General features: G+C 50.8%; 1 protein-coding gene across 4 annotated transcripts in view; it reads left to right on the forward strand.

The window, feature by feature from the left end:
* PARG (poly(ADP-ribose) glycohydrolase) overlaps window positions 1-21,192 on the forward strand; it is a 164,055-nt gene that overhangs the window by 59,547 nt on the left and 83,316 nt on the right. For all 4 annotated transcript variants that reach the window (XM_078771997.1, XM_078772000.1, XM_078771998.1 and 1 more), the window contains one exon: window positions 11,139-11,228. In XM_078771997.1, the coding sequence (XP_078628123.1) occupies window positions 11,139-11,228 (90 nt within the window). The remainder of the gene's footprint in view (window positions 1-11,138; window positions 11,229-21,192) is intronic.

The following is a 21,192-nucleotide window of genomic DNA, read 5'->3' on the forward strand; positions in this document are numbered from 1 at the left end:
CGGACCGGGGACGTGCGAGCCTACGCGTTAGCGGGCTACTGCGGAATCAATGGCTTCAGCCACGTCCGGGCCGATATTCGGCCCGCCGCACCGGGAATGAACTGGTTTGACGCCCGCGCTAGAGAGGTCGCGGGCGACTGAGATGTGTTAACAAATTAATTAATTAATTTGAGATGTCCGATTCCTAGTGTTTGGAAATTTGGAAGAGCTTGACCCTAGCCTTTCCCTTGCGAGGGCAAGGAGGAACTGAACACTTGACACTTAAGCTTAGTTTGAAGTACACCCTGCCAGCGCTCCCGGTGGGACGGCAGGGCAACCAGAAGGGACGAGGTTCTCCTGACCACGTGGCCCTCGATCTGGGAAGCGAGAGGCGTTCCATTAGTGGACGCGCCCCTCACGCCCGACTTTTGGGCGGCCCCGGCAGGCCGTTTGTTTTGACGTTCCGTGACAGGCCCCGCACCCCCACCTCAGGGCCGACCGGGCGACCGGAATGAATCCCGGTGTCCCGATCCGAGCCTTCAGAGCGGGCCGGCTGCACTTTCCGTCCCTGCGGTCCCAAATACCGGAACCACCCGCATACCACTTTATTCGACAAAATGAGGTGCGGCCTACAGCCTTAGAAAACCAACCCTATATAAGTCAATACCTCCAACGAGAGGGTGGTGGGAGGGTGATGGCAGGGTGATGGGAGGGTGATGGCAGGGTGATGGCAGGGTGATGGGAGGGTGATGGGGGAGGGTGATGTGGGAGGGTGATGGGGCAGGGTGATGGGAGGGTGATGGGAGGGTGATGGGAGGGTGATGGCTGGGTGATGGGGGAGGGTGATGGGGCCTCCCTATAGAAGTCAGTACCTCCAACGACACAAGCGCGCATTCGTGCCGCGTGACGTGGTGACGTCATCGCGCTTTCACCTTAAAAGATTTATTTGATATAAATTGATATTTTGATATAAGCCTTAGAAAACCAACCCTATAGAAGTCAAATGGTCCAATAAAGGGTGATGGGAGGGTGATGGGAGGGTGATGGCAGGGTGATTGTGACGGTGTCACCCACCCGTTGTCACCCTAAAAAGGATGATGACCTATAGATACCAGCGCATGACGAAATGGGACGGGATTGCCTTCGGCAACATTCAACCGAATCACAAGACTGGACCTCCACCAACATCCATATCGGATTCACATCTGGCATCAACTTGTGTGAAAAAAAAAAAAAAAAAAACACGCCAGGGGATTTTGCCAGGAGGCTGGTGCTTGCCGGATGGTTGATAGCACGTTGCGAAGCAGATGTCAATTTCCTGCGGTATCTCATTATCGGCGACGAAGCTGCTTTCGCCTTGGATGGCAAGGTCAATACCCATAATGTTCTTGAATATGCACCGAAAGGACAACCCCGGAATTTAATTTTGACACCAACATGAATCGACAAAAGTGGCCTGTTTGGTTGGGACTTTGTGGAAGTGGTAAAGTGATCGGACCATTTTTCTTTCAAAGGAATGTCAATGGTAACAGGATCTGCAGATGATCAATGATGAAGTTTTACCGCAGCTGGATGAGAACTTTGAGCGACAGGTTCGTGGTGTCTTCAGATATCTCTGGTGGGCCCACGACGGTGCCCCAGCACATCGTCTTATCGCTGTCCGAGATCGACTAAGGGAACTCTTTGGAGACCGAGTCATCGCCCTCAACCATGCAGTGGAATGGCCGCCAACATCACCCGACCTCACCTTACACCATGTGATTATTTCCTTTGGGGACATTTAAAGAACAAGGTGTTCGTAACTCCTCCCCGTGATCTTGACGAATTGCAAGGCCGTATTCGACATGAAGTGGATGCTTTGCGCAATGACCCGGCTCTGGTGAGACGAGCCGTTCAGGGCATGCTCCGCCGCTGTAAGCTTTGTGTTGAAAGGGGAGGTGGACATGTTGAAGGTGTGGGTGCATAAAGGCCAATCATTCCTGACAAAAGTTCACATCTGACGTTCATTTTGCACCAATTATCCTGACTTGCATCGATTAGCCAAACTTGTAAAAATGCGATTTGAACTTGTCATTTTCAATGAACATGTACTCGGTCATGTGTGACAGCAATGATGCATGGAAGGTATCAATGGAAAGCTGAGGATCTCCTCTTAATTAGTAAATCACATGTAAATTGTCAAAATAAATAACCTTTGCATATTAACCCCTTGAATTCGGATTACCTTTTTTTTGATACACACTGTATATTCTATATTTAACATTGTGAGATGAAAATAGTTTTAATATTTGTTGTAAATGTAGTTTAAACTCGTGGTTATGCGTTAGAGCGGTGTATTGTTCAGCAGCGTCGTCTTCAATGTTCATTTTTTTTTTTTTTAAATAAAGACATTCTGTCATTTAAAAACCACCAAAGTGTGTATTCGGTTTCCCCGTTTCATAAAATGTATCGTTTGATACGTATAATGCTTAAAAACTGTTTTTTTTGTTTGTTTGTTTGTTTTTACCTCAGAAGAGATATCAACATTTACCTCAGCGAATGTCAATCGCGGTGTCAGTATTTGATGAACTTATGAAGACTTACGTGACTTATAAGTGTGACCAGCATTTGCACGGCATTCTTCCCAGAAGAATGAGTGGTCGCATTAGCTTGTACGACTTAAAATGAGCGAGTTTTGTTTTCACGTTTGGGCCAGTTTTACATGTTGTATCCCTAAGGAATGAAACAAACGTTTTTTCCTGGCTTACAATTTTATTTGAAGTCACACATACCTCAAAATACACTCACTTATGTAGAAATGAACGCTGAATCCGAAAATGTAAGTGAAATTGCCTTGTTTTTTAACATTATCTTCTATATATTCTATATATATATTGTGGCAGACACAAAAGCCCACTGGCGTGGTGACATCATTCCGCGCACCAAGTGGGCGGTGGCCACGCCCGAGGGGTAGGCGTGGCCTCATGATATACACCGGGCGCGCAGTCCGGAGCGCGCCAGTGTTACAGTGAGCTCCTGAAATAAAGACGCTTATAAGGTACCGCTTGTCCGCTTCCTCCTTGCTCGCAAGCAGCGCGCGTAACGCCGCGCTTTACTGGTGACCCCCTCGACGTTGGATCTGCCGGAGCGATCCTTCCACACGCGACGCCATTGCCATGGCCAACTTCATCAAACTTCCCGAATTTTGGGAGGCTCAGGCCTAAGTCTGGTTCGTCCAGGCCGAAGCCCAATTTCAGCTTCGGCGCCTCACCGGCGATGACACGCGCTATTGCCACGTCGTCGCCTCCCTCGGGCCCGGCACGGCCGCTCGAGTTGTGTCCGTCCTTCGCCACCCACCGGACGGCCACAAGTACGAGACACTCAAACGGCTACTCCTAGCCACGTTCGGCCTCACGGACGACGCACGGGCCGACCGCCTCCTGGATCTCCCCGAGCTCGGTGACACGCGCCCGTCGGTCCGAATGGACCACATGCTGTCACTGTTGGGCGACGAAGCCCCCGGTTCTCTATTCCGGGCGCTTTTCCGTCGCCAACTTCCAGCGCAGGTTCGCCTCGCGTTGGCCGGGACCGGGCTAACGGAACCCCGAGCATTGGCAGCCGAGGCGGACAAGTACTTCGCCGCTTCGGACACGCGGGCGAGAGTCGGCGTGGCCGTCACGGCCCTCGTGGCTGATGCTGCTGATGCTGCTGATGCTGCTGGTCCACAGCATCAGCTTATACAGCATATACGCAGCATGCTGATACGCACCTCGTGACCGCCGCCACGCCCCGCCCACCGCCGCGACGAAAACCGCCACCGCGGGGAAACCCGCCAACTCCACCGGCCTGGCAGAGCCAGCCGCGCTCCTCCAGCTCCACCACCTGGTGCTGGTTCCACGCCAAGTTCGGCCACGAAGCTCGGCAGTGTCATCCGCCATGCTCCTTCAACAGGTCGGGAAACGCCCGGCCGGCGCTCAATAGTGGCGATGAGCGCCGGCCGTTCGAGCAGCCTGCTGTTCATAACGGACACCTTCTCCGGGCGCCGTTACCTGTGCGACACGGGAGCGCAGGTGAGTGTCGTTCCCGCCGGCACGTCAGACAAGCACGCCGCGGGTGGGGGCCCCGCGCTGCTTGCCGTGAACGGGACGGGACGCTCATCCGTACGTACGGAAAACGCTGCCTCTCTCTGCGGTTCGGAGGGCAGGTTTTCCGATGGACGTTCGTCACCACCGACGTGCCCATGGCACTGCTTGGCGCGGACTTCCTGTACGCTAATGGGCTCCTGGTCGACGTCAAGCGCAGACGTCTTGTCCAGGCCGAGACGTTCAGCTCGCTCGCTTGTGCATTGCCCAGCTCGTCGAGCAGCTCAATGAGCGGCTTGCCAAGCGGCTTTCCGAACGGTTCGGTTCCGGCCACGTTGGTCTGTACGCTTCCGGCAGCGGACGCATTCACCCGCCTCCTCGCCGGCTTCCCGGCCCTCACGCGGCCCACCTTCTCGGCGGGGGCCGTCAAGCACGGGGTGGCCCATCACATCCCCACCGTCGGGCCACCGGTCTATGCCCGGGCACGCCGCCTCGAGCCGACAAAGCTGGCGGTGGCAAAAGCGGTGTTCGCTACCCTGGAGCGACTCGGCATCGTTCGGCGCTCAGAGAGCGCTTGGGCGTCGCCGCTGCACATCGTGCCGAAGCCCGGCAGGGGATGGCGACCGTGCGGGGACTATCGCCGTCTCAATGACGCCACGACTCCCGACCGCTACCCCGTCCCCCACATTCAGGACTTTTCCGCCCGTTTGGCGGGCATGTCCTTCTTCTCGAAGGTGGACCTCATACGCGGCTACCATCAGGTCCCCGTCAGGCCGGAGGTCGTCCCGAAGACGGCGGTCATCACGCCATTCGGACTCTTCGAGTTCCTGCGCATGCCCTTCGGTCTGAAGAATGCGGCTCAGGCGTTCCAGCGACTGATGGACAGCGTCCTGCGCGACTTGGATTTTGTCTACGTCTACCTGGACGATATCCTCGTCGCCAGCGCGTCCCGCGAAGAGCACCTACGCCACCTCCGCACGCTCTTCGAACGCCTGGGCCAGCATGGCCTGATTGTGAACCCCGCAAAGTGCCGGTTCGGCGCCGCCATAATCGATTTTCTGGGGCACCGTGTCACCAGGCACGGAGCCGTCCCCCTGCCGGCCAAGGTGGAGGCGGTGAAGGGGTTTCCGCACCCCCGCACGATCAGAGGGCTGCAGGAGTTCCTGGGCATGGTGAACTTTTACCATCGGTTCCTGCCCCGTATCGCCCAGCTCCTGCGCCCCCTGCACGAAGCTCTCCGAGGTAAGCCGGGCAAAGGCGACGTTACCTGGACCGAGCAGATGGACACGGCGTTCACGGGCGCAAAGCTCGCCTTGGCTAACGCCACCATGCTCGCGCACCCGGCGCCCGATTCACCGATCGCCCTCACCACCGATGCCTCGGACTACGCGGTGGGCGCGGTGCACGAGCAATGGGTGCGTGGAGCTTGGCAACCGCTGGCGTTCTTTAGCCGGCATCTTCGCCCGCCCGAACGCCGTTACAGTACCTTCGACCGCGAGTTGCTCGGGCTTCACTTGGCGGTCAGGCACTTCCGCCATCTGCTCGAGGGCCGTGCGTTCACTGCCTTCGTCGACCACAAGCCGCTGATCTTCGCGATGGGCAAGGTCACCGAGCCGTGGTCGGCCCGGCAGCAGCGTCACCTCTCGGCCGTGTCCGAGTACACGACGGACATCCAGCACGTCGCGGGGAAGGCCAACCCGGTGGCGGATTGCCTTTCCCGGGCCGTCGCCCACGCAGTCCACCTCGGCATCGACTATGCCCGGATGGCAGCGGACCAGGCCGCTGACCCCGACGTCCAGGCCTTGCGGACCGCCGTCACGGGCCTCCGCGTCACCGAGGTGCCGATCGACGGCGCGGGCGCGGCCCTCTTGTGCGACGTCTCCCTCGGGCATCCTCGCCCCATCGTGCCCGCGGGCTGGCAGCGCCAGGTGTTTGACGCCATCCACGGCCTGTCCCACCCGGGCGCGAGGGCCTCCCAAAGGCTGATCGCCGACAAGTTCGTCTGGCATGGCCTCCGGAAGGCCGTCCACGGCTGGGCCAGGACGTGCCTCACTACTGGGCCTCCGGACGGCGCCCAAGGAGGACCTGCGCGCATCCGCGGCAGAGTTGGTCTTCGGGCAACCGCTGCGGGTGCCGGGCGAGTTCCTCCCCGACTCCACGGCACCATGGTCCGCGCTCCGCTCTGCAAGAGACCGCCCAGAGGTTCGCCCCGGTGCCAACGGCATGCCATGGGCACCCACCGACGCACGTCGCCCCGGAGCTTCGCACGGCGGAGTACATCTTCGTCCACCACGATGCCCACCGGACACCACTGCGGCCCCCGTACGACGGGCCTTTCCGCGTGCTGGAGACCGGGGCGAAGCACTTCACCCTGGACATCGGCGGTACTCCTGACTGCGTTTCGGTAGACCGCCTCAAGCCGGCCCACCTCGACGTGGACCATCCACCGCCAGTGGCCCGACCCCCACGTCGGGGCCGCCCCCCTGCGGGTGGACCCCCGGCACCGCCCAGCCCCGCCGCCACGCCGCCCCCCGGTCCTGCACCCATCCCAGGGGCATCCCACCTGGCATCCCTGCACCCCGGACGCCGCCGATCGCCAGGGGGCGCTTCGGCCGGGTCATTCGTCTGCCCCGCAAACTGGCCCTCCAGGTGCGCGGGAATTCTGGGGGGGCGCGTGTGGCGGACACAAAAGCCCACTGGCGTGGTGACATCATTCCGCGCACCAAGTGGGCGGTGGCCACGCCCGAGGGGTAGGCGTGGCCTCATGATATACACCGGGCGCGCAGCCCGGAGCGCGCCAGTGTTACAGTGAGCTCCTGAAATAAAGACGCTTATAAGTTACCGCTTGTCCGCTCCCTCCTTGCTCGGGAGGAGCCTCGGGAGGAGCTCGGGAGGATTATATATTAATATAATATATCTGTGCAGTGTCTGTCTTGTGTTGTCTTGTCTTGTGTTGTCACTGAACTACTCCCTCAAACTTTTGTGAAATCATACTATTCCAACTTGACCCACGGCGGGAGTATGCGCTCTACTGAGTGGCGTTCTAGTTATTTTATGTTTTCACCCCTGTTTGTCTGTCTGTCTGTTTGTTTGTGAACAAAATATCTCAAAAAGTTGTGGACAGATTCGGACGAAATTTGGCAGAGATGTAGCGTATGTGACAAGGACGAAATGATTAGATTTTGGTGAAGATCCGGATTCGGATCCGGCTACTAGAATCTTTTAAGTGATTTCACCATTGGGAGATAGGGCCAAAAACGATACATAGCAGGATATCTCAAAACGTTATGGACGGATTTGGACGAAACTTGGTCGACCAGTTGGGTGTCCGACAAGGAAGAATCGATTCGATTTTGGTGAAGATCTGAATATGGATTCGGATATGAGAATTATTTAATTTTTCAAATGATTCTTCACCATTGGGAGATAGGGCCAAAAACGATACATAGCAGGATATCTCATAAAGTTATGGGTGGATTTGGACGAAACTTGTTGGACAGGTTGGGTGTGTGACAAGGACGATTCGATTCAATTTTGGTGAAGATCCGGATTCGGATCCAGCTAGTGGAATTTTTATGTGATACTTCACCATTGAATGATATGGCCAACCAGATGGAGGTATGCTCTCTACTGAGTGCCGTTCTAGTTCTTTATGTTCCGTTTCTTTGGTTGGCTTTGGGCATAGTCCAGGAGGGCTGATGAGGTACGTGATGCTGTTGCTGTTCTAGGCCCAGATATTTCCTGTATCGTTTGATTCCGAAAGCTTGGATATGACACAAAAAAAACAGAATGGGAGATGTGCTAGGTGGGTGTGGGAGGGATGAAGGGGGTGCGGTGTAGACGGTTATTTATGCTGTTGTTCTGGGAGATTGGATCACTAAAAAAAATTGCTGCTCTGTCAAGGCAAGGCTAACCCTTTCCCATCACCCACGTCCTTCGTAAATGCCAAACGTCATTCCACTAACTCAGCCTGCCTCGTGTTTTATGAAGAGAATTGCAAAAGTGGAGTTGAGTAATTGTGTGGGAAAATGAGCCAGGGAGATCTCCAGGGACATTACCATGGACCGTCGCCCAAAAGGGGAAGTGTACGACAGTTACGTAGATTTTCACAAGTTCACGTTCGAACATCGTTACTTTCAAATACACTGAGAGGCATGGTTTCATACAAAGGGTAAGTATGAATAAGAAAATGTAAACTGGCATGGTACATGAAGAATTATACAGCACAGACAAAGAGGATGCTCGGCAGCACAAATATGGAGATGGCAAGAGCAAAAAGTCATACAGCCTATTTGAAACATGAGCACCAGTGGAAAAAGGGATGAAGTTAAGATTTTAGCATAATGGGTGGAAAAAAACGAATATCTAATGTAAATGCAATTGAGGCTGAAAGAGGAGGATCTTGAGGGTGGAATAGCTTTGCGTGAAGGAACGGCAACGGGAAATAATTGGCGAAGAAGACATAAAGAGGAGCGTGACGGACGGTTGGCCGGCGTGGCTGAACTGCAGTCGAATGGGTGGAGTTGGGAGCTGTCAGGGAGTGCTGGGAGCGGTGATCGAAAGAGTCGAAGAAGAGCGAGACTCGAAAAGTCAATTTTGTTGATTAAGTGAATGCAAATCAAATTATTGTTAACAGCTTTGAGTTATTGCTCTTTCCTTCGTCACGCTTGGTCCCGTTCCGCCATATTTTCTCCCCCTCATTAATGGTGATGTTCTCATTACTTTTTTTACTTCTTCTTCAGATGAACCCTTAAGAGTATCACTTTAACTCCGATACACATCAGAGTATTACGTTTTGTCCAACCTCCAAATTTCTCATTTTATTCTCCCTTCATCCTCATTCTGCTATCAGCTCTATTTCTGTTTTTCATTCGTGAAACTACCTTTGGTCCAAGAGGATGGTGTATCGGTGGCGCACCTCCCTCTGAGCTGTCTTGTCCGAGTTTGATTCTCGACATGCCTATGAACTGTCAGATCGACAGTTCATACTATGAGCTTTGCTGTCCATGTTGCGATTGTGCCATCCTTTCGGTGCACTCGATGTCGAATCGAGTGTTCCGTCTGCTTCCATTAGTCAGTGGAGAATAAAGATCCACGATGTCCTTAAACGAAAAGTAATGGAGCTATCGCTGGCACCCTGGACATATTACTAATCCCTGCTCTAACCTCACCAACAGAGGCCTTGTGTGAAGTCTACTTGCCCTTGGAAACGTCTTGATGCCTCAATGATCTCCTTGGTCATGGGACAGATAATCTTACTATAATTCACCAAATATCCGTCCGTTCGTTCGAATGTACTGCAAAAACGGCTCGACCGATCACAACAATATTTTGGGTGGGTATTTCTGGGACCCCTGGGAGTAAAATAGGCTCTATTGTTTTTCCAAGTTTTCCAATTTTACAATTTTACAGTTTTTCCAAACACGATGGAATAATATTTACCGATATGAACAGTGATGTGGCTTTTGCTGAAACTCTACAAATATTGTTTATTCTACGTTCCAGAAGAGTAGATCGACTCCTGACGAACTCTTCCTATTTAAACGTGCAGCTCCGAAGTAACACGGCAGCGTGTGCAAAGCGACTGAGAAACAGGTGTAGCAGCCGCTTCCGTGTTACAGATTCGGCGCGCAGTCTTCACACATAAACGTGCGACTGAGAAAGACGTGTAGCGGCCACTTCCGTTTTGCAGAATTCAATCTTTTTTCAAAATGTGCGCCATGTACTGTTTAGATTTTGATGATTTGCGTGCGATATGATTCAACGGATGTTTATATGAATCGTTTAAAACAAAAAAATGCCTTCAATTTCTGATATTTTTCCTTTGCATTTGGGCTTCCCAATTGAAGCCCCGCCCATAGGGCCGGTACCGTTGCTAGTCATGATAATGAGGAGGATGTAAGAGGCCTAGTTGTATTTATCTTCTTTTTTTTTGTCTTTCCCGACTGATGGTGCTTCCCCATCACTAGCTTCCCTTTTACCTCTGCCACCAAAGGAGGTTATGTTTTCACCTCTGTCTGTTTGGTTGTTTGTCTGTTTGTGAACAGGATATCTCAACAAGATGTGAACAGATTCGGACTAAATTTGGTGTAGATGTTTGGAATGTGAGAAGGACGAAATTATTAGATTTTGGTAAAGATCCGAATCCTATCTGGATCTGAAAATCTTTTAGGTGATTCTTCACCATCGATAGGGCAAAAAAAAACATATATAGCAGGCTATCTCAAAAAATTGAGAATGGATTTGGACAAAATTTGGTGGTGAGGTTGGGAAGGTGAGAAGGACGAAATTATTAGATTTTGGTGAAGATCTGGATCTGGATTTGATCATTTTTTAGGTGATTCTTCACCATGGATAAAGCAAACAATAATATATAGCAGGATATCTCAAAAAGTTGTAGACGGATTTGGAAGAAACCTGGTGGACAGATTGAGTGTGTGACCAGGAATAACTGATTCAATTCTGGTGACGATTTGAATGCAGATGCGGTTCAGAGAATTTTTCAAGTGATTCTTCACCATTGAGTGAGGGGGCTAAAACAATATATAACAGGATATCTCAAGACGTTATGGACTGATTCAGATGAAACGTGATGGACCGGTTGGGTGTGTGACAAGGACGAATCGATTCAATTTTGGTGAAGATCCGAATCTGGATCCGGATACGAGAATTTTTTAAATATCCAAAGTGATTCTTCACCATTGAGTGATTGGGCCAAAAACGATACATAGCATGATGTTTAAAAACCTTGTGGACGGATTATGACAAAACTTGGTGGATGAGCTGGTTAGGTGACAAGAACAAGCCGATTCGATTTTGGTTCAGGTCCGAATCCAGATCCGACCTATCGGTGGGATACAAAACGTAAACTGTTCAGCCTGGCAGAGGTGTGCTCTCTACCGAGTGCCGTTCTAGTTTTCACTGTGATGTACTTTATCAGAAATTATCTTTCTCATCAACACACCTTTCCATCCCTTGTCATGTTTCCTTTACCATACGTTTGATGTGCTGTCATTGCCATCATCTTTACCATCTGCTTATGAATATCAATGCTTTAAAAAAAAACTTAATCTTTCTCTGTTTGTTCTGTCTCTCCAGGAGGTTGAAAAAGGAAGATTGTTGTGGCTCCAGACAGTATTGAGAGCTACAGCTGAACTTGCTCTTAGGCTGCCAAAGATCTGCACTCAGGTGCCCTTACATATCCATATATCTATCTACCTCTGGCTCCATCATATTTGCTCAATTTCTCACATCTTTATTTCATTTATTTTTGCTTCTCCCCTCCCTACCCTCTACCCTGCAGCATCCCCACCACTCCCCCTCCTCTCGCAAATGGAATGTTTAACCTAAGGGGAGGGATGGTGGAAGCTTTTAGTAAATTACCCACCAACCTCTGTCGCCATCCATCTCCCTCATTCTCCTTTTGTGCCGATCGAATTCTTCATCATTGGCTGTATTTTTCCCCTTTTATTGTCCATGTATTTTATCTTTCCTATTGGCCGTGAGGAATAGACGTGCATGCAAATGAAGACATCGGTGTCTTCTCAGATAGACACAAATATATAGACATGGATGCACAAAGGCACGACAAAGCATCTAATTTAATTACCCTCTAACCCCCCCCCCCCCCTCCTCCCCCTCCCCCTGTCCTCCTTCCCCCCGTTCCAAGCACCACTTTTTCCCTTCGTTTCCCTGAAATTCAATTTCCTTTCATTCTGTGGTTTACTGTGCTTGCCAGCTGAAGCTGAAGCCATCACCCAGTAATCACAAATGGTTTGTCCTGCACAGTAATTGTATGTCCTGTTCAGTTAGTAATGGTACTTGGTTAAAGTAGAAAGGTTCGAGCATATCTCCACTTCCTTTTTGCACTGTGGAGGTGTACTGTTTTTCATGGTCTGCAGAAAGAGTCTGTACTACCCTACCCTCTGAGCTCTGTCCTTAGAAAGTCCAACTAAAAGCAGCCATGCTGGTACAATTAAAGCAACGGGGTGCAGCATCACAGAGCACCTCATTGCTCAAAGGTTAATCCTGTTTCGATGCCGTGTTGTAACATCTTCCATGGTACTTTTCACCCGAGCTTCTTTTCCTGGTCCGGAGATCAGAAATCGGGCGACCACCACAAATATTTATAAGGTGAATCTCAGGTTCTTTTGGCAGCACAACCACAAAAACTCAACTGTATCTGCGATCGACCATTTGCATTGTACATCCTGTGGAACTTCAGTGTCTTGGCACTTCAGCTAAACTTTGGCTTTGACCAACTCCACTGCCATTCCTCTATCAAACGTATTGGTCTGCTGAGGTGTTCACTGCAATGGTTTGAAGACCTTTTTGTTTTCCAAATATATTTGTTGTCATCCCATACCCAATTCTGAGCACAGCATGGTGTCCACAACACATGAACAGTGCACCACTGTTTTGGGGTGCTGTCGGTTAGCGCAGGAAGTTGGATTTTGGTCATGCAGGCTGCCGGCAAACTATGACCTCAAGTATTGTAACGAGTAACAATGACCTCAAGTATTGTAACAAGTAACAATGACCTCAAGTACTCTGGGATATTTAGCGTCCATCGGAGAATGTTTACTGACGTTCTTCAGATGAAAGAGTGCCGACAAGACAGCTTGGTCATAGGGACCCAACTTGCACCCCTTCCTGCTACTTCATCTGATTTTGTGAACATCAAGAGCGTTTACCACCGAGAAACCCTGAATTAGGGTCTGCTGCTTTCACATTGCAGGCAAGCCAGTGATTGTCTTGCCTCCAGTAAAACAGCAACTCCTGATTCTCGGCTTCCCGATGGTAAATCACTTCTTATTATCTTGCTCCTTCTCTCGTACTGTATATCACTCCTTATTACCTTACACCCACTCGCATCAAGAGGAGAGGAGGGGTAAGGAGAGGAGTCTCGTCCAGCTCATGGAGTTAGAGCTACCCGGAAGATTTCTCACCTTGATCTACAATCCACTGCCATCGTTAAGCCAAAGCGTTTCACTCACCTTCACTCCTTCCTTATTTTCTTTGCAATAATGTATTTGAGTTCACCTATTCCTCTTCTCTCTTCTAGTATTTCAAGATAACAACTCATTAACATCTCGTGTTTTTCCCCATTCCTACCCATGACATTCTCTTAACTCTCATTCACCTTGCTTCTTTTATCTGCTTGCAGCTTTCTATGTTCATGCTAATCCAGTTTTTCTGTTCCCCTTGCTCACCTTTTTTTCCCCAAAGTTTTGTTAGTACACCTTCTCCGGAGACGATGTTAAGCTCGTTTTGTCGTCTCTTTTAAGGTCCATCCGAGGAACGGTACACACAATGATGAATCACTGTGCCTGTGAAACACCGGGCTGGCAGTTTATAGCTGGGTTAGGAATCAAACCCAGGCTAGACAGCTTAGAGGCGAATGTGCATACCCCTTGGCCATCCCGATCAGACTGCAGAATGCATTATACTGACGCATCCCATTCAGCTATCAACGATATGTGGCATTCATGGATCAGGATTAATACCTGTAAATACCTGCCAAAGTTTCTTTTCATTGTATGCGCATTATATATATATATATATATATATATATATATATATATATATATATATATATATATATATATATATATATATATATATATATATATATATATACACAATATCTATATATATACAGACTTGGCATTTAATATGGAATTTTTTTTTTTTTCTTGACTTGGGTTTACTTTCTTAACTCAGTATATCAATCTGGTGAGTTTCTTTTACACTTTGGTGATTTATTTGTTAAAAGAACCATGTCACTGATTGTCTGTCGCAGCAAGAAGTCAACAACAGGATTATATCACAGGTGGCGTGGCAAAATGTACGGACAGGTGCATTTGATGATTGGCTTCACAGTCGGGTATACAAGGGTTGTTGCGTTCTGTGTTAGTGGAAAACAACTGCTGCACGTCTCCAAAAGTTATTGCCGCTTCCTCTGGAGATGGTCCATCAACTCGACAATGCTGTTTGTCATGGAGTGGTGGCTTTACGAAATTACGGCATGAAACAGCGTGCTATTGCTCGGCAGTATGGCATCAGTCAAGGTCAGGTGTCAAAGATCCTGAAACGAAATGCTCAGAGGGGTGTCCCTACTCCAATACCGAGGCCAGGACGTCCCCGCAGAACCACAAGGAGGGATGATCGCCAGCTGCACCTGTTAGTCCGCAATGGCCGTACCAAGTCAGCTAATCGGCTTGGGGCTGAGTGGCAGCAACTGACAAATGTGCCTGTATCCAGAAGGCTATTCAACGAACGACTGGTTCAAGCAGGCTATCTTGCCAGGCGACCCCTGAGAAAGCCACGCCTGACCAGACAACACCGCCAGCGCCGATTGCAGTGGGCCAGAGAGCACCGTCAATGGCAGCCAGGACACTGGAATCACGTGATCTTCAATGACGAGTCTAGATTTCTGGTCTATTGTCAAGATGGCCGCGTCCGAGTGCGCAGACAAGTGCATGAAGCACATATTCCATCACCTCCTCCTGGATTTCTCTTTTAGTTTCTGTCCGTCCCTTCTTAATTTCACTCACCTCTTCTTCCACTTCCTCTAATTTTTGTTTAACCTCTTTTATTTATCGGTGCGTCTCCTCAAGTTCGTCCTCTAAGGCTACCGTGACCGTCTCTATGTGCATCCTCACCTGCCGGTCCTTTGTCTCCATTATCTCTGTCACCTCGTCCACCCTCATTGTCAGTCACAATCTGACATTGCCTCTGTGTCGCTATTAATTCGTTTTTAATTTCTTTTTGTGTCGCCTTTAACCCTCCTAGTACCGCAGTGTTCTTTTGAACCTGCTCCACTAGTTCTTTTTGTCCCTCCGTCAGCTGTTCCACCTCCTCCGTCAGATCTTCTATTCCCCCTTGTAACTTTGCCGCCCCATTTCTCACCTCTTTCTCCATACGCTTCTCACCTCGCTTTACCTCCTCGCGTAGCCCCGAAACCTCCTCACCCACACCTCGTCGTATCTCCTCCTTCATCTCCTCCCTTTCTTTTGTAGATGCCGCCCTCATCTGTCCCAATTCATCCCTCTGAGCATCCAGTTTGGTTTCTACCCCGATTTTTACCTCCTCTAACTGCTCTCCCATTTGTTTAATTTCTCTGGCGGATTGCTCCCCTATCTCCCGCAATTTGTCCTCCATCCTATTTTCCAGCCCCATTAACCCATTTTTCATCCCCTCTATCTGATTCTCCTGGGCAGCCATTCTATTTTCCACCCCCGTTAACCCATGTTTCACCTCTTTTATCCCGTTGTCTAACCCCTCAAAATTATTGTCTAACTTCTCACCGGTACCCCTCGCTTCGTCCCTCATTACCCCCATTTGGCCCTCCAATCGCTCACCCAATCTGGCTTCCAATTGCTCACTATTCTTGTCCATAAGGGCCTTCATTTGGATCATAAAGAGGCCCCAATCCATCGGCGGTGCTGCTACGGTCACGGGCGTGGCAAAATTTGGTGCCGCTACACCCACGTGCGCGAGGACGCCATTTTGCGCGCCTGATACTCCCTCAACCGCCTCCTCATTGCTCCCCTCCATTTGATCCTGGGTTACTCCTAACCCCTCCTCTAGCTCACCCACCGGCATTCGATCGCCTTGACCAGCCATGGCGCGATTTCAAAATTCGGGTTTTATAAAACAAAACAAATTTCGGCCGCTCCAAATTTTGACCAAATTTTTTTTTTTTTAGATGTTTTTAAAAATTTGGTTCGGGCCCCGAATCTCACTCCCAGACACCAATTGTTACTGATCGTGGTTTAGATGGTATGATGGGCCGAGCGGATGGTCCAACCGCGACCGTTACAGGATCCCCGACTCACCCGATTCACCCAGAACTTTGGCCGTATCGCACCGCAGCTGCCCAATCTGGGAAAAGACTAAAACGACGAATGCAAAGAGGAAAACGAAGGCAAAGAAAGGTTTGGAAATACTACTGAATTTATTGACTATTTACACACATAAGCAAAAAGAAAGCAGTCACGTTTATTTACAAGCACATAAGACGCAGGTGACACAGTGAAAATTATTAGCTTATACAGACTTAACTTATTCCCAGGACAGAACAAACAAAGACACTGACTCACACGGGGAATTGCAGAGTGGATTGCTGGAAGGAGGTGTGTGGCTGGAGGGGGGGGACGGCACGGAGCTGGCTGGAGCTTGATCCCGCACGGGACGTCGGGCTGGACCTCGACGGCCGCTGATGCCACCGGGCCTGTCGTGTGCGCGGGATCACGGGTCGGAGCTGCTTGGTGGAGCCGATGCGCTGGTGGGGGGGTCTGGCGTGACGGGTTCTCTCCTCCTTACGCGCTCTTGCTCTGATGACCCAGCTCTTTTTCGTCCCTCCTTGTCTCAACTCAAAGTGCATCTCCCTTGGGAACACCCCCGCCGTGGGTTATATAGGCCCCGCCCCTCAACCTTTGCGAACCTCCCCCCAAACGTTCTCTCCCCGCCCTCTCAAGCCAAACCCCTTGTTCATGGTTGGTCGAGTGGGGCTGGCTCACTCCTCCCCTCTCTGACGAGGTGGGGACCCGCCTTTCTTCCCCAACCCTGCCTCGTGGTCAATGGCGGATGAAGGGAAAACCGCCCAACATGCAGTTGGCAATGCGAATTGCAATTGACGAAAAGGGGGGAATGGAAGTGTTGGGAGTGGGAATGAAGGGAATCTATCTCTTTCACTGGTGCAATGGAGTATTTCAATTAATGGGAGACACAGCCTTACTCTAAAAACACATAATAAGAGATAACTATCAAACAGAGGTATTCTATTATTTGGCTGACGTGTATGCTTGTGGACTAATTATGCGATGCCCTTTCACCTTTACACAGCTCCGGAGGTAGGGGGGCGCAGAATAACAATAATAACAATTCACACAATAAAAAAAATACAGTCCTCATCTCCGCAACAATATATATATATACTGTATATATATATATATATATATATATATATATATATATATATATATATATATATATATATATATATATATATATATACGTATATATATATCGTATATGACAATGAACTCATTATCATTTGATGCCTTTTTTTTTTCTTTTCTTTTTTTAGTATACAGAATCGAGGCTCGTGAAAGAGCTAACATTTATCACACAAAAAAATCAAACAGACACACAAAGTATATCATAAGGGGAGCGGTAGACAAGATGGGGAGGGAAGAGGAAGCACACAAACACAACATTTGAGAGCAGGGACATCGGGAGATCTGTAGTAGGGAGAGGGTTTGGGGGGTGGAGGCATGGGAATGGGGGTGGGGGGGTGGGAGAAGTATAAAACACATGGACACTGCAAGGACTTCCATGAAAGAAGTTGGTATTTCAAAAAAGTGGATCTGGGGTGAAATTAGCAGGGGTAGAAAAGATCAAGGTTTTGGATGGGGGAAAATAAGAGATGATGGTGAACAGCTGTTTTAAAGACCTGGAGGGAGGAGTGGGATTAAGGAGAGTGAGGGAGTTTGTTCCAGAGGTGGGGGAAAAGAGGAATGAAGGAGTGAAGGTTAGCAGGGTCTGTAGCCTCCTCACTCTCTGCAGACCTGGACAAAATCACAGACTGGTCAAACAAGTGGAACATGTCTTTCAATCCTGACAAATCTCACACTCACGATGTCTCTCCGAAAAGACCGACTGGAAAACCCTCCCATCTACTTTCTCAACAATCCTCTCCAAGAAGTTCTGTCGCTCAAGCTTTTGGCTTAAGCTCAATCTCAAGCTTATTCAACCTACCATTTAGTTTTAAATAGGAAAAGAATAGAAAATAGACGTTTATATAAAACTAGCAGAAGTACCCAGCGTTGCCGGGCAGGGGAGGGGGAGGGGGGATAAGGGGAGGTGAATGGGGGGAAGGGGGGATGGGATGGGGGGAGGTAGGAGGGGGGCTGGGGGAGGAGGAGGAGGAGGAGGGGGAGGAGGGCGGGGAGGAGGAGGGGGGAGGCAGGAGAGGAAGGGGAGGAAGGGGGTTCATCACCTTTTCGATAAATATTTGCTGGTGAATGTGGCGTTCATCCCATTTCTGTGTTAAGTGTGATGCCAACAGGAAGAAGAAGAAGCCGTTGTAGGGGGAGATATGGGGATGGGGGGGGAGGGGGGAAGGGCAGGGGAGGGTGGGAATGGTGGAGGGGAGGAAAGGGAGGGAGGGGTGGTGGGGAGAGAAGGGAAGGGGGGAAGGGGAGGGGAGGGGTGAAGCAGGAGAGGAAGGGGGTTTATATATATATATATATATATATATATATATATATATATATATATATATATATATATATATATATAGATAGATATATATGCTGGTGGGTGAATGTGGCATTCATCACGTTTCTGAGTTAAGTGTGATGCCGATCAGGAAGAAGAAGACGCCGTACTACCAACTTCGTACACTTCCGGAATTGTTTGATTGATCTGTATTCAAATGTCTGGTGATTGTTTTGTATTTATTTATGCGAATGTGTACTTGTATATAACTGTCATTAATTTTAAAAAGCTAAGGCACTGTCGAGCGAGTTTTTTTTTTTTGTTTTTTTTTAAGTCCAAAAAACGTTTTTTTTTTTTTTGTTTGTTTTTTTTTCTTCCTTTCCCTAAAACACTCCCAGGCACTCACTGACGAACCTCTGAAAGTTTGATGAAGATCCGTTCAGCCATCTCTGAGAAAAATGGCGACACACAGACAGACACACAGACAGACACACACACACACAGACATCTCTCTTATACAGTAGATGATACAAGAACACGCTTGTTGGTTGGGTATTGTAAGTATTTTCTTTTTATGCAGGTGAAATCGCAACAGTGATGTTTGATTTGTTGGTAATGATCTTGTTTAATCCCCCGGATTTCCACGTATTGGTGAATCATTATTCCATCCAACAAACACCATTGCTATTTTTAGTTGTAATTTTTCAAAATTGATTCGGAACCTGCTTCACTGCATGAATGGAGTAGGGGCCCCATACGTATCGACAAAACTCCCGGAACAGATAAACAACGATAGAGATGGAAACACATCTGGGCAGAGATTGACCCGCACTAAGAGCTATGGAGATGTGGGGTTTATGTTGTTGACCTTGTCCCATAAGAGTGTAGCTTAAAATGGAGGCCTTCAATTTGGCCTAATTTATACAAGGTGTATCATATTGTGATTGACTATTATACTTGTGACATAAGCAATGGGATACTTTCTCTCAGGGATGATGTCTCTATTAGTTAACGTGTGCCACTCGATTGATTGGCATAAGGATATTATACAGACTAGGCATTTCGTTATTGAGCCAAAAGCCTTTTGAGGTAATGTAACGCCGTTGAGTGTGGCAGCTTATGACCGGTTGTGATTCTTTGCTGCCATGTTGGGTACGCAAGGTGGAAGCTCCAACTGGCATTTGCGATCAATCAATGGTAGTTTCTATTTAAGGTGGGTCCTCACAACCCCAAACCTTACATCCCACCCATTATCCCCAACTCCACTTTATAGGGGATTAATTAGTTTGTGCATCATTCATCTCTTATGAGAAGGGTAATAACACGAGGACACGATAAGCACATTAATAATGTACTAAAGCGCGGTGCTACGCGCGCTTACTTGCTACCAAGGAGGAAGCGGACAACGCGGTTAAACAAAAGAGGCTTTATTCACAAGAGGTCACTGTAGCACTGGCGCGCTCCGGGCTGCGCGCCCGGTGTATATCCTGAGGCCATGCCTACCCCTCGGGCGTGGCCGCCGCCCACTTGGTGCGCGGAATGATGTCACCACGCCAGTGGGCTTTCGTGTCCGCCACACGCGCCCACCCCCCCAGAATTCCCGCGCACCTGGAGGGCCAGTTTGCGGGGCAAACGGATGACCCGGCCGAAGCGCCCTCTGGCGACCGGCGGCGTCCGGGGTGCAGGGATGCCAGCTGGGATACCCCCGGCTGTACCCGGGATGGGTGCCGGACCGGGGGGCGGCGTGCCGGTGGTGCTGGGCGGTGCCGGGGGTCCGCCCGCCGGGGGCGGCCCCGACGCGGGGGCCGAGCCACCGGCGGTGGGTGGTCCACGTCGAGGTGGGCCGGCTTGAGTCGATCCACCGAGACGCGGTCGGGAGTACCGCCGATGTCCAAGGTGAAGTATTTCACCCCAGTCTCCAGGACGCGGAAAGGCCCGTCATACGGGGGCCGCAGTGGTGTCCGGTGGGCGTCGTGCCGGACGAAGACATACTCCGCGGTGCGAAGCTCCGGGGCGACGTGCGTGGGTGGGTGCCCGTGGTGCGCCGTCGGCACCGGGGCGAACCTCCGGGCGGTCTCCTGCAGCGCGGAGCGCTCCTGCGCCGCGGACCAAGGTGCCGTGGGGTCGGGGAGGAACTCGCCCGGCACCCGCAGCGGTTGTCCAAAGACCAACTCCGCCGCGGATGCGCGCAGGTCCTCTTTGGGCGCCGTCCGGAGGCCCAGCAGGACCCAGGGGAGCCTGTCGACCCAGCCGCCGTCGCGGACGGTGGCCCGGAGCACTGCCTTCAACGAGCGGTGGAACCGCTCGCACAGGCCGTTGGCTGGGGGTGGTAGCCCGAGGTTCGGTGCAGCTGGACCCCGAGCCCCCGCACGACCGCGGCCCAGAGCTCCGAGGTGAACTGGGGGCCGCGGTCGGACGAGATGTCCGAGGGGGCGCCGAACCGGGCGACCCAGGTGGCGATGAACGCCTGCGCGACGTCTGCCGCCATCGTCGCCGCCAAAGGCACGGCCTCCGGCCACCGGGTGGTGCGGTCCACCATGGTAAGGACATGGGTGAAACCCCGCGAGGGGGGCAGAGGTCCCACCAGGTCCACGTGCATGTGGTCGAACCTACGTGCCGGCACCGTAAACGGGGCCAATGGGGCCTGGGTATGCCGGTGCACCTTTGCGCGCTGGCACGCGAGGCACGTCCTGGTCCAGCCGCGGACGGCCTTCCGGAGGCCATGCCAGACAAACCTGTCGGCGACCAACCTCTGGAAGGCCTTTGTGCCCGGGTGGGACAGGCCGTGGATGGTGTCAAAAACCTGGCGCTGCCAGCCTGCGGGCACGATGGGGCGAGGCCGCCCGAGGGAGACGTCGCAAACGAGGGCCGTGTCCGTGCCGTCAAAGGGCACCTCGGTGACGCGGAGGCCTGTGACGGCGGTCCG

Source organism: Myxine glutinosa, chromosome 2 (assembly GCF_964187855.1).
Source record: "Myxine glutinosa chromosome 2, kmMyxGlut1.1, whole genome shotgun sequence".
In the NCBI taxonomy this organism is placed as follows: domain Eukaryota; kingdom Metazoa; phylum Chordata; class Myxini; order Myxiniformes; family Myxinidae; genus Myxine; species Myxine glutinosa.